The 13,715-nt window shown below is 40.1% G+C and overlaps 1 protein-coding gene across 6 annotated transcripts in view; it reads right to left on the bottom strand.

The window, feature by feature from the left end:
• The window catches only part of svild (supervillin d), a 226,291-nt gene that overhangs the window by 30,751 nt on the left and 181,825 nt on the right, over positions 1 to 13,715 (bottom strand). For all 6 annotated transcript variants that reach the window (XR_014032158.1, XR_014032159.1, XM_081393653.1 and 3 more), the window contains 3 exons: positions 2,622 to 2,794; positions 411 to 566; positions 166 to 302 (listed from right to left, as the gene is read on the bottom strand). Coding sequence is in view for 4 of the 6 variants with exons in the window: in XM_081393653.1 (XP_081249779.1) it covers positions 166 to 302; positions 411 to 566; positions 2,622 to 2,794 (466 nt within the window). In the remaining 2 variants the exon portion in view is untranslated. The remainder of the gene's footprint in view (positions 1 to 165; positions 303 to 410; positions 567 to 2,621; positions 2,795 to 13,715) is intronic.

Raw genomic sequence — 13,715 nt, 5'->3', positions numbered from 1 at the left:
AAGAGAAGAAAACATTTTTAAAGGATTTAAAATATAAAAAATTCTATTTAATTCAAAATATTAATAAATTCTACAAGAGTATATAAACAATGCTAAAATAACACTGCTGTAATACCCTGTTATATATAGAATAGGCTTGGATTTGTATTTACTTTGTGGTAGTACCTTAGCTTTTTCGATGACATTGGCAAATTCTCCACTCCAGAAAAAGCAGTGTTTGGGAGTAATGAGCAGATAGCAGTCTCCGCTGTTCAGAGAGCGGGCGCTGGGTTCAGCCAGACGCACCTGAACATGCCTGCGGCCTGCATGAATTAACAGACAAGTGTTAAAAGCCAGTGATTAAAAGCAGAACATGCACATTTAGGACAAAAACTTGGACTGATATTTTGCATGATCATTGACCGGTTCACCTTTAATGTGGATAAGCATGAGCTTGTGGAAAGGCACAGCGCTGTTATTGGTCACCACCTCAGTAGACTTCACGCTTCGCAGATTGACTTTCTTAAAGTTCTCTTTGCTGGCCAGACCTGCCAGAGCCGCATCTGCCAAATTTGAGTGCTTGGCCACTGAAGACAGAAGAGAAACCAATTAACTTTATATTTGCTACAATGTAACAAAGAAAATAGGAATGTTCAGTAAATTAAGCTCTTTCCTGGGCGTGAGTCTCAATTCCATTTCTATGAGAGCCCACCTCTTACCTGAACGCTGGAAGGTCATAATTAATTTATTCACAATGTTTGAATTAGGGGAAACCCTCTTTTTGAAATGCTTTAAAAGAACACACGGGCTGATAGCTGCAGCTGCGACAGTATATCGGCTGGGCCTGCTTCATTGCAGCCGCTTTAGCTCTGGCTAAAAGACCATGTATCGTTTCATGCTTGGCACATGGGTCTGCTGCGCAACCTGATAACCCGCAGATGCAAAGGGCCCTTGTACAAACGGGCCGTAACAATGGGACAGGTGTGCAGACGCGAAAACTGTCACAATGGTTGCATCAAGCATGAGCTTGGGAGCCCTTTGTGATGGCAGACCGGCTTTCAGTGTCTGGAAGCACACAGAGAGGGTGTGGCACATAAACTGTCTAGAAATGAGAGCAGTTCAACTTGCTCGTGTGTTTTTATGCTCCGTTTGTCAGATTATGATGGCATGCATAAATCATCAAGGAGGTATCAACTCGTGTCCCCTGCTGAAGCTCGCAAAGAGCCTTTTGAAGGTGGGCAGATCGACATCTCCTGTCTATTCGAGCTGTCCACGGATGCCCTAGCCCACCACTGGTGGAAAGCATTCAAGTATGCGTTGACGCCGGCAAAGATTTTGCATCGGGGCGCTATGCAAAATCAGGGAGACTTAGTTGACTAACATTTAGTTGACTTTTAGGGGGCAGCACTAGTAAAAGTGAAAGTGCTGTGAAATGGTCTGAAAGCGCAATGTGGCTTAGTGTGCATTGTCCTACATGTAAAGTTCAACGGTTCATTAAAATGAATGGTACAGCTAAATATTTGGATTTTGTTAGAGGAATATCTCTACCTAAAGCCCTCCTAAAATCTCTACCTAAAGCCCTCCTGACACCAAAGCCTGTAATTTTCTGTCAAAAATTAAGATGTTGGACTTATGAACATTCTTACAAACTTATTAGAATTTGTCTTAAGAACTTTCTTAACTTCTTTCTTAAGAATATTTCCATGAATTCGGGCCAAGGAATTTTTTTCTTCATGGATGCGGCAGAGGCTTGTATTTCATATTAAAGGTATCAACTTCAGTTCAATCTACATTGCGTCACTAGTAGTGGTGAAACTCCTTCTCTGAGTAACACTGAAGCCCTATTGAATAATGCCAAACCGTAGGATTTGCCAACGACGTTCAAGCATGCAAACTGGAGATTTCTCTTTACTCCTTCTCACCATATAAGGAGGAGCTGAACAGTTATTGCCTCAGAATCTTTAGAAGGAAGTAAAGCGATACTTGCATACTGTAACATGGAAGCTTACACAATGTCTCATTCCCTCCTCTCTGCGAACACTGAGATAGATTTCAGACATGTTTCATTTTCAAAACTCCTGACACAAATGTAGAAATTAATGTCACCATGAGATTTTTAGAATTCAGAAATTTCTGTTTGAGTCTTAAAGGTGCTCTAAGCGATGTTGGGTGACGTCACTTCTTGTTGACGTTCAAAGTATTTGAGTGTTCAAAAAAAATGGAGATTAGCTCGACCCTCCCTCCTCCTCATCCCGTCAACCAACTGACCCCCCAAACCCCCACCCCCAAATCATTCTTGTCGGTTCTTGGCTGGAACACTGTTTGTTATGTTTTGTGGTCCAGGCTGGGCCAGTTTGTTTTTCTTGCCGTTTGTGGAGTCTGGGCTGTCTACAGAGACCGCATTTTTTTACAGTGTGTTCAGGGGACAGGCAGCTAGAGGATAGTGAGGAGATATTTGCTGTATGTGACAAAAAAAATGTTGGCCTAAAAAACAAGTGACATCGCTTAGAGTACCTTTAATCTAAACAAAGAACATGGTTAACAGGTTAAGCTGGAACACAGATCTTTGTGGTGAAATACCACATATAAAAGAGGTGCAAATATTCCATGAATGCACCACAAAATGTGACTAACAAACGTACTCCGCTCCATTTGTATCCTTTTGGTCTCCACGGAGGCCACATTCAGTCTCTGTTCAGTATAAGCCTGTTTGAGGTCGTCTCGTGCTGCCAGGGCACGGAGAGGGTTTCTAGAGCTCTTGGTTCTTCTGCAGGGCCGCACTGAACGCTTATGTTCTTCAACAGCTGATGTTAGTCTGCAATTAATCAAGAATACATTCAAGAAAGCAAGAATGAACACATTAAAGCAGTACTTGTTTAACCATATTTGGAATGTGAACCACTGTTTAGGTTCCAAAAGGTTTGCAACCCCATGCAGTCACCCACATCCTTGAAATATAGACCCTGCCTACAGAAGAAAGATATAGAGTTTAGGATATTACAGGCATAATTGCTTAGAGACCCCCTGTGGTGAAAATCAAGTTTTTAATGTTGTTTATATGTCTATGTGGTGTTTTTAATATGGTTTAAGACAAACCATGAGCAAATTCATAAGTCACGATTGCTGAGTATTTTCTCCTTAAAGTCGACATGAAATCAAAATTGACCCTATTAACTTTGTTAGCGCATATTACTAGTCTTGTGGTGAACAATTAATCCGTGCAAGTTAATACACAGAAAAAATTTGTTTGCCGTGGTAATCTTTAATCAAAATCTGAAAAGTTACTTCCGGTCTGGAATGGCGTTCCTTTTCTGATGACGTCAGTTTGACGGCTTGGGTTGAAAATGCTTAACCGTTCCCTTAAACCGTTAGTCTGCTATGAGCGAGAGATGGAGAGGAGGAGCGCTAAAGTTAAACCCTGCCCTCTGCTCAATATTCCGCTTCACTTGGATATATACGTCACAACACTGGAGAAAAGTAATTTGCAACTTCCGGTTCACGCAGACTTTAAAACTGCAGTTAACCAAGGACAGTCTCAAATTAAAGCTGCAAGCAGCGATGAAAGGGCCCTCGCACCCGTGCCATCAACACTCGGTGGCTTTAGGAAGACAGAGCATGGTTGGGAAATGTACATTTAAGGGAGGTATATATAGTAAGAGTATGTCAAAGTCAGTTACAAAATGTTTTGTATAATGGTGATAATAGCATGCTTCATGACTCAGCTAAGTGTTGCTAGCATGTTTAGTGTGTTTCTAGCATGCTTAGTACACAATAATTATGTGGTTAGTACTGCATTACTGTGTTAACCATGTCAGTTTCTGTTGCCAGTAGGTGGCGTTATGACTATAACTGAATATGAGCTTGGATGTGTGTTCAGGACAGAACTCTTATCAAACGTGTGAAGTTTGGTGCAAATTGGACATTGCCTTCTTGAGTAACAACAAAGTCATGTTTCATTGAATTAGCATGCTTTAGCACTTAGCTAAGCATTGTTAGCATGTTTTAACATGTTTCTAGCATGTTTAGAACTCAATGGCATTTTTAACATGTTGCTAGAACGGCATCAACGTGTTAAACATGTCACTTCCTGTTGCCAGTTGGTGGCGCTATTACTATAATTGAACATTCTCATGTAGATGTGTTCAGGCCATGACTCTTATCAAAAGTGTGAAGTTTGGGGCAGATTGGACATTCCATGCCTGAGTTACAGCAAATTCCTATTTAATTGCAATAATAGCATGCTTTAGCACTTGGCTAAGAGTTTGCTAGCATGTTTTAGCATGTTTCTAGTATGTTGTTAGCATGTTTAACACTTGCTGGCACTTTTTTATATGTTATTAGGAGTCCATAACAGTGTTAAACATGTCACTTCCTGTTGCCAGCAGGTGGCGCTATGACTGTAACTGAATATAAGCATGGTCATGTGTTCAGGACAGAACGCTTATCAAAAGTGTGAAGTTTGGGGCAGATTGGACATTCCATGCCTGAGTTACAGCAAATTCATATTTAATTGCAGTAATATCATTCTTTAGCACTTAGCTAAGTGTTTGCTAGTATGTTTTAGCATGTCTATAGTATGTTGGTAGGATGTTTAGCACCTACTGGCATTTTTTTTATATGTTATTAGGAGTCAAGAACAGTGTTAAACGTCACTTCCTGTTGCCAGCAGGTGGCGCTATGACTATAACTAAATATGAGCATGGACATGTGTTCAAGAGATAACTCTTATCAAACGTGTGACGTTTGGGGTAGATTGTACATTGCCTTCTTGAGTAACAACAAAGTCCTGTTTCATTGAATTAGCATGCTTTAGCACTTAGCTAAGTATTGCTAGTATGTTTTAACATGTTTCTAGCATGTTTAGAAGTCAATGGCATTTTTAACATGTTGCTAGAATGGCATCAACGTGTTAAACATGACACTTCCTGTTACCAGTAGGTGGCGCTATTACTATAACTGAATATTCTCATGTAGATATGTTCAGGACAGAACGCTTATCAAAAGTGTGAAGTTTGGGGCAGATTGGACATTCCATGCCTGAGTTACAGCAAATTCCTATTTAATTGCAATAATAGCATGCTTTAGCACTTAGCTAAGAGTTTGCTAGCATGTTTTAGCATGCTTCTAGTATGTTGTTAGCATGTTTAGCACTTGCTGGCACTTTTTTATATGTTATTAGGAGTCCATAACAGTGTTAAACATGTCACTTCCTGTTGCCAGCAGGTGGCGCTATGACTATAACTGAATATAAGCATGGTCATGTGTTCAGGACAGAACTCTTATCAAACGTATGAAGTTTGGGGCAGATTGGACATTCCATGCCTGAGTTACAGCAACTTCCTGTTTCATGGCGAAACATCAAAATTTGTCAGGCCGCCGAGGACCCGCCCTTCGACGAAAACTCAAGATCTTCGCAATTTAACGTCGCAAAGGCCTTAAGATTACACTCACCAAATTTGAAGATGATCAGATTAAAACTGTAGGAGGAGTTCGTTAAAGTATGAGGCCTGAAAATGTCAAAAACTGCACAAAAATCTGGGAGGAAGTTCAAAATGGCTGACTTCCTGTTGTGTTTAGGGCTATGCTCCAAGAGACTTTTTTGTAGGTATTAGGTCATTACATGTATGTACCGAATTTCGTGCACGTACGTGGAACGTTGCGGGAGGCGCACTCCGTTGAACTTTTATAGGTGGCGCTATCGAGCCGTTTTGCCCCGTCCAATTCTGAAACCTATATCAGATGTAAATTTTCGCCAGTTCTGACGCGTGTGCAAAGTTTCGTGAGTTTTCGCGCATGTTTAGGCCCTCAAAAATGCAATTCAATGCGGAGAAGAAGAATAATAATAATAATAATAATAATAATTAAAGCTGCAAGCAGCGATGAAAGGGCCCTCGCACCCGTGCCATCAACACTCGGTGGCTTTAGGAAGACAGAGCATGGTTGGGAAATGTACATTTAAGGAGGTATATATAGTAAGAGTATGTCAAAGTTAGTAACAAAATGTTTTGTATAATGGTGATAATAGCATGCTTCATGACTCAGCTAAGTGTTGCTAGCATGTTTAGTCTGTTTCTAGCATGCTTAGTACACAATAATTATGTGGTTAGTACTGCATTACTGTGTTAACCATGTCACTTCCTGTTGCCAGCAGGTGGCACTATGACTGTAACTGAATATGAGCATGGTCATGTGTTCAGGACAGAACGTTTATTAAAAGTGTGAAGTTTGGCGCAGATTGGACATTGCCTTCTTGAGTAACAACAACATCCTGTTTCATTGAATTAGCATGCTTTAGCACTTAGCTAAGTATTGCTAGCATGTTTTAACATGTTTCTAGCATGTTTAGAAGTCAATGGCATTTTTAACATGTTGTTAGAATGGCATCAACGTGTTAAACATGACACTTCCTGTTACCAGTAGGTGGCGCTATTACTATAACTGAATGTTCTCATGTAGATGTGTTCAGGACAGAACGCTTATCAAAAGTGTGAAGTTTGGGGCAGATTGGACATTCCATGCCTGAGTTACAGCAAATTCCTATTTAATTGCAATAATAGCATGCTTTAGCACTTAGCTAAGAGTTTGCTAGCATGTTTTAGCATGCTTCTAGTATGTTGTTAGCATGTTTAGCACTTGCTGGCACTTTTTTATATGTTATTAGGAGTCCATAACAGTGTTAAACATGTCACTTCCTGTTGCCAGCAGGTGGCGCTATGACTGTAACTGAATATGAGCATGGTCATGTGTTCAGGACAGAACGCTTATCAAAAGTGTGAAGTTTGGGGCAGATTGGACATTCCATGCCTGAGTTACAGCAAATTCATATTTAATTGCAGTAATATAATTCTTTAGCACTTAGCTAAGTGTTTGCTAGTATGTTTTAGCATGTCTCTAGTATGTTGGTAGGATGTTTAGCACTTACTGGCCTTTTTTTTATATGTTATTAGGAGTCAAGAACAGTGTTAAACGTCACTTCCTGTTGCCAGCAGGTGGCGCTATGACTATAACTAAATATGAGCATGGACATGTGTTCAAGAGATAACTCTTATCAAACGTGTGAAGTTTGGGGTAGATTGTACATTGCCTTCTTGAGTAACAACAAAGTCCTGTTTCATTGAATTAGCATGCTTTAGCACTTAGCTAAGTATTGCTAGCATGTTTTAACATGTTTCTAGCATGTTTAGAAGTCAATGGCATTTTTAACATGTTGCTAGAACGGCATCAACGTGTTAAACATGTCACTTCCTGTTGCCAGTAGGTGGTGCTATTACTATAACTGAATTTGAGCATAGACATGTGTTCAGGCCATGATTCTTATCAAACGTGTGAAGTTTGGGGCAGATTGGACATTCCATGCCTGGGTTACAGCAAATTCCTATTTAATTGCAGTGATAGCATGCTTTAGCACTTAGCTAAGTGTTTGCTAGCATGTTTCTAGTATGTTGCTAACCTGTTTAGCACTTGCTGGCTCTTTTTTATATGTTATTAGGAGACCACAACAGTGTTAAACATGTCACTTCCTGTTGACAGCAGGTGGCGCTATTACTATAACTGAATATTCTCATGTAGATGTGTTCAGGCCATGACTCTTATCAAACGTGTGAAGTTTGAGGCAGATTGGACATTCCATGCCTGTGTTACAGCAAATTCCTATTTAATTGCAGCAATAGCATGCTTTAGCACTTAGCTAAGTGTTTGCTAGCATGTTTTAGCATGTTTCTAGTATGTTGTTAGCATGTTTAACACTTGCTGGCACTTTTTTATATGTTATTAGGAGTCCATAACAGTGTTAAACGTCACTTCCTGTTGCCAGCAGGTGGCGCTATGACTATAACTAAATATGAGCATGGACATGTGTTCAAGAGATAACTCTTATCAAATGTGTGAAGTTTGGCGCAGATTGGACATTGCCTTCTTGAGTAACAACAACATCCTGTTTCATTGAATTAGCATGCTTTAGCACTTAGCTAAGTATTGCTAGCATGTTTTAACATGTTTCTAGCATGTTTAGAAGTCAATGGCATTTTTAACATGTTGCTAGAATGGCATCAACGTGTTAAACATGACACTTCCTGTTACCAGTAGGTGGCGCTATTACTATACCTGAATTTTCTCATGTAGATGTGTTCAGGACAGAACGCTTATCAAAAGTGTGAAGTTTGGGGCAGATTGGACATTCCATGCCTGAGTTACAGCAAATTCCTATTTAATTGCAATAATAGCATGCTTTAGCACTTAGCTAAGAGTTTGCTAGCATGTTTTAGCATGCTTCTATTATGTTGTTAGCATGTTTAGCACTTGCTGGCACTTTTTTGTATGTTATTAGGAGTCCATAACAGTGTTAAACATGTCACTTCCTGTTGCCAGCAGGTGGCGCTATGACTGTAACTGAATATGAGCATGGTCATGTGTTCAGGACAGAACGCTTATCAAAAGTGTGAAGTTTGGGGCAGATTGGACATTCCATGCCTGAGTTACAGCAACTTCCTGTTTCATGGCGAAACATCGAAATTTGTCAGGCCGCCGAGGACCCGCCCTTTGACGAAAACTCAAGATCTTCGCAATTTAACATCGCAAAGGCCTTAAGATTACACTCACCAAATTTGAAGATGATCAGATTAAAACTGTAGGAGGAGTTCGTTAAAGTACGAGGCCTGAAAATGGCAAAAACTGCACAAAAATCTGAGAGGAAGTTCAAAATGGCTGACTTCCTGTTGTGTTTAGGGCTATGCTCCAAGAGACTTTTTTGTAGGTATTAGGTCATTACATGTATGTACCGAATTTCGTGCACGTATGTGGAACGTTGCGGGAGGCGCACTCCGTTGAACTTTTATAGGTGGCGCTATCGAGCCATTTTGCCCCGTCCAATTCTGAAACCTATATCAGATGTAAATTTTCACCAGTTCTGACGCGTGTGCAAAGTTTCGTGAGTTTCCGAGCATGTTTAGGCCCTCAAAAATGCAATTAAATGCGGAGAATAATAATAATAATAATAATAATAATAATAAACAGAGCAATTCCAAGAGGGTCCTCACACCATCGGTGCTCGGGCCCTAATTAAAGCTGCAAGCAGCGATGAAAGGGCCCTCGCACCCGTGCCATCAACACTCGGTGGCTTTAGGAAGACAGAGCATGGTTGGGAAATGTACATTTAAGGAGGTATATATAGTAAGAGTATGTCAAGGTCAGTTACAAAATGTTTTGCATAATGGTGATAATAGCATGCTTCATGACTCAGCTAAGTGTTGCTAGCATGTTTAGTGTGTTTCTAGCATGCTTAGTACACAATAATTATGTGGTTAGTACTGCATTACTGTGTTAACCATGTCAGTTTCTGTTGCCAGTAGGTGGTGTTATGACTATAACTGAATATGAGCTTGGATGTGTGTTCAGGACAGAACTCTTATCAAACGTGTGAAGTTTGGTGCAAATTGGACATTGCCTTCTTGAGTAACAACAAAGTCATGTTTCATTGAATTAGCATGCTTTAGCACTTAGCTAAGCATTGTTAGCATGTTTTAACATGTTTCTAGCATGTTTAGAACTCAATGGCATTTTTAACATGTTGCTAGAACGGCATCAACGTGTTAAACATGTCACTTCCTGTTGCCAGTTGGTGGCGCTATTACTATAATTGAACATTCTCATGTAGATGTGTTCAGGCCATGACTCTTATCAAAAGTGTGAAGTTTGGGGCAGATTGGACATTCCATGCCTGAGTTACAGCAAATTCCTATTTAATTGCAATAATAGCATGCTTTAGCACTTGGCTAAGAGTTTGCTAGCATGTTTTAGCATGTTTCTAGTATGTTGTTAGCATGTTTAACACTTGCTGGCACTTTTTTATATGTTATTAGGAGTCCATAACAGTGTTAAACATGTCACTTCCTGTTGCCAGCAGGTGGCGCTATGACTGTAACTGAATATAAGCATGGTCATGTGTTCAGGACAGAACGCTTATCAAAAGTGTGAAGTTTGGGGCAGATTGGACATTCCATGCCTGAGTTACAGCAAATTCATATTTAATTGCAGTAATATCATTCTTTAGCACTTAGCTAAGTGTTTGCTAGTATGTTTTAGCATGTCTATAGTATGTTGGTAGGATGTTTAGCACCTACTGGCATTTTTTTATATGTTATTAGGAGTGAAGAACAGTGTTAAACGTCACTTCCTGTTGCCAGCAGGTGGCGCTATGACTATAACTAAATATGAGCATGGACATGTGTTCAAGAGATAACTCTTATCAAACGTGTGACGTTTGGGGTAGATTGTACATTGCCTTCTTGAGTAACAACAAAGTCCTGTTTCATTGAATTAGCATGCTTTAGCACTTAGCTAAGTATTGCTAGCATGTTTTAACATGTTTCTAGCATGTTTAGAAGTCAATGGCATTTTTAACATGTTGCTAGAATGGCATCAACGTGTTAAACATGACACTTCCTGTTACCAGTAGGTGGCGCTATTACTATAACTGAATATTCTCATGTAGATATGTTCAGGACAGAACGCTTATCAAAAGTGTGAAGTTTGGGGCAGATTGGACATTCCATGCCTGAGTTACAGCAAATTCCTATTCAATTGCAATAATAGCATGCTTTAGCACTTAGCTAAGAGTTTGCTAGCATGTTTTAGCATGCTTCTAGTATGTTGTTAGCATGTTTAGCACTTGCTGGCACTTTTTTATATGTTATTAGGAGTCCATAACAGTGTTAAACATGTCACTTCCTGTTGCCAGCAGGTGGCGCTATGACTATAACTGAATATGAGCATGGTCATGTGTTCAGGACAGAACGTTTATTAAAAGTGTGAAGTTTGGCGCAGATTGGACATTGCCTTCTTGAGTAACAACAACATCCTGTTTCATTGAATTAGCATGCTTTAGCACTTAGCTAAGTATTGCTAGTATGTTTTAACATGTTTCTAGCATGTTTAGAAGTCAATGGCATTTTTAACATGTTGCTAGAATGGCATCAACGTGTTAAACATGACACTTCCTGTTACCAGTAGGTGGCGCTATTACTATAACTGAATATTCTCATGTAGATATGTTCAGGACAGAACGCTTCTCAAAAGTGTGAAGTTTGGGGCAGATTGGACATTCAATGCCTGAGTTACAGCAAATTCCTATTTAATTGCAATAATAGCATGCTTTAGCACTTAGCTAAGAGTTTGCTAGCATGTTTTAGCATGCTTCTAGTATGTTGTTAGCATGTTTAGCACTTGCTGGCACTTTTTTATATGTTATTAGGAGTCCATAACAGTGTTAAACATGTCACTTCCTGTTGCCAGCAGGTGGCGCTATGACTATAACTGAATATGAGCATGGTCATGTGTTCAGGACAGAACTCTTATCAAACGTATGAAGTTTGGGGCAGATTGGACATTCCATGCCTGAGTTACAGCAACTTCCTGTTTCATGGCGAAACATCAAAATTTGTCAGGCCGCCGAGGACCCGCCCTTCGACGAAAACTCAAGATCTTCGCAATTTAACGTCGCAAAGGCCTTAAGATTACACTCACCAAATTTGAAGATGATCAGATTAAAACTGTAGGAGGAGTTCGTTAAAGTATGAGGCCTGAAAATGTCAAAAACTGCACAAAAATCTGGGAGGAAGTTCAAAATGGCTGACTTCCTGTTGGGTTTAGGGCTATGCTCCAAGAGACTTTTTTGTAGGTATTAGGTCATTACATGTATGTACCGAATTTCGTGCACGTACGTGGAACGTTGCGGGAGGCGCACTCCGTTGAACTTTTATAGGTGGCGCTATCGAGCTGTTTTGCCCCGTCCAATTCTGAGACCTATATCAGATGTAAATTTTCGCCAGTTCTGACGCGTGTGCAAAGTTTCGTGAGTTTTCGCGCATGTTTAGGCCCTCAAAAATGCAATTCAATGCGGAGAAGAAGAAGAATAATAATAATTAAAGCTGCAAGCAGCGATGAAAGGGCCCTCACACCCGTGCCATCAACACTCGGTGGCTTTAGGAAGACAGAGCATGGTTGGGAAATGTACATTTAAGGAGGTATATATAGTAAGAGTATGTCAAAGTCAGTTACAAAATGTTTTGTATAATGGTGATAATAGCATGCTTCATGACTCAGCTAAGTGTTGCTAGCATGTTTAGTCTGTTTCTAGCATGCTTAGTACACAATAATTATGTGGTTAGTACTGCATTACGGTGTTAACCATGTCAGTTTCTGTTGCCAGTAGGTGGCGTTATGGCTATAACTGAATATGAGCATGGATGTGTGTTCAGGACAGAACTCTTATCAAACGTGTGAAGTTTGGTGCAAATTGGACATTGCCTTCTTGAGTAACAACAAAGTCATGTTTCATTGAATTAACATTCTTTAGCACTTAGCTAAGCATTGTTAGCATGTTTTAACATGTTTCTAGCATGTTTAGAACTCAATGGCATTTTTAACATGTTGCTAGAACGGCATAAAAGTGTTAAACATGTCACTTCCTGTTGCCAGTAGGTGGCGCTATTACTATAACTGAATTTGAGCATAGACATGTGTTCAGGCCATGATTCTTATCAAATGTGTGAAGTTTGGGGCAGATTGGACATTCCATGCCTGAATTACAGCAAATTCCTATTTAATTGCAATAATAGCATGCTTTAGCACTTGGCTAAGAGTTTGCTAGCATGTTTTAGCATGTTTCTAGTATGTTGTTAGCATGTTTAGCACTTGCTGGCACTTTTTTATATGTTATTAGGAGTCCATATCAGTGTTAAACATGTCACTTCCTGCTGCCAGCAGGTGGCGCTATGACTGTAACTGAATATGAGCATGGTCATGTGTTCAGGACAGAACGCTTATCAAACGTATGAAGTTTGGGGCAGATTGGACATTCCATGCCTGAGTTACAGCAACTTCCTGTTTCATGGCGAAACATCGAAATTTGTCAGGCCGCCGAGGACCCGTCCTTTGACGAAAACTCAAGATCTTCGCAATTTAACGTCGCAAAGGCCTTAAGATTACACTCACCAAATTTGAAGATGATCAGATTAAAACTGTAGGAGGAGTTCGTTAAAGTACGAGGCCTGAAAGTGGCAAAAACTGCACAAAAATCTGAGAGGAAGTTCAAAATGGCTGACTTCCTGTTGTGTTTAGGGCTATGCTCCAAGAGACTTTTTTGTAGGTATTAGGTCATTACATGTATGTACCGAATTTCGTGCACGTACGTGGAACGTTGCGGGAGGCGCACTCCGTTGAACTTTTATAGGTGGCGCTATCGAGCCATTTTGCCCCGTCCAATTCTGAAACCTATATCAGATGTAAATTTTCGCCAGTTCTGACGCGTGTGCAAAGTTTCGTGAGTTTTCGAGCATGTTTAGGCCCTCAAAAATGCAATTAAATGCGGAGAAGAAGAAGAAGAATAATAATAATTAAAGCTGCAAGCAGCGATGAAAGGGCCCTCGCACCCGTGCCATCAACACTCGGTGGCTTTAGGAAGACAGAGCATGGTTGGGAAATGTACATTTAAGGAGGTATATATAGTAAGAGTATGTCAAAGTTAGTAACAAAATGTTTTGTATAATGGTGATAATAGCATGCTTCATGACTCAGCTAAGTGTTGCTAGCATGTTTAGTCTGTTTCTAGCATGCTTAGTACACAATAATTATGTGGTTAGTACTGCATTACTGTGTTAACCATGTCAGTTTCTGTTGCCAATAGGTGGCGTTATGACTATTGCTGAATATGAGCATGGATGTGTGTTCAGGACAGAACT

This window comes from Scardinius erythrophthalmus (assembly GCF_964197995.2).
Source record: "Scardinius erythrophthalmus genome assembly, chromosome: 18".
Taxonomy (NCBI): domain Eukaryota; kingdom Metazoa; phylum Chordata; class Actinopteri; order Cypriniformes; family Leuciscidae; genus Scardinius; species Scardinius erythrophthalmus.
The sequence above is the reverse complement of the archived record's forward strand: the minus strand, read 5'-3'. Positions and strand labels throughout refer to the sequence as shown.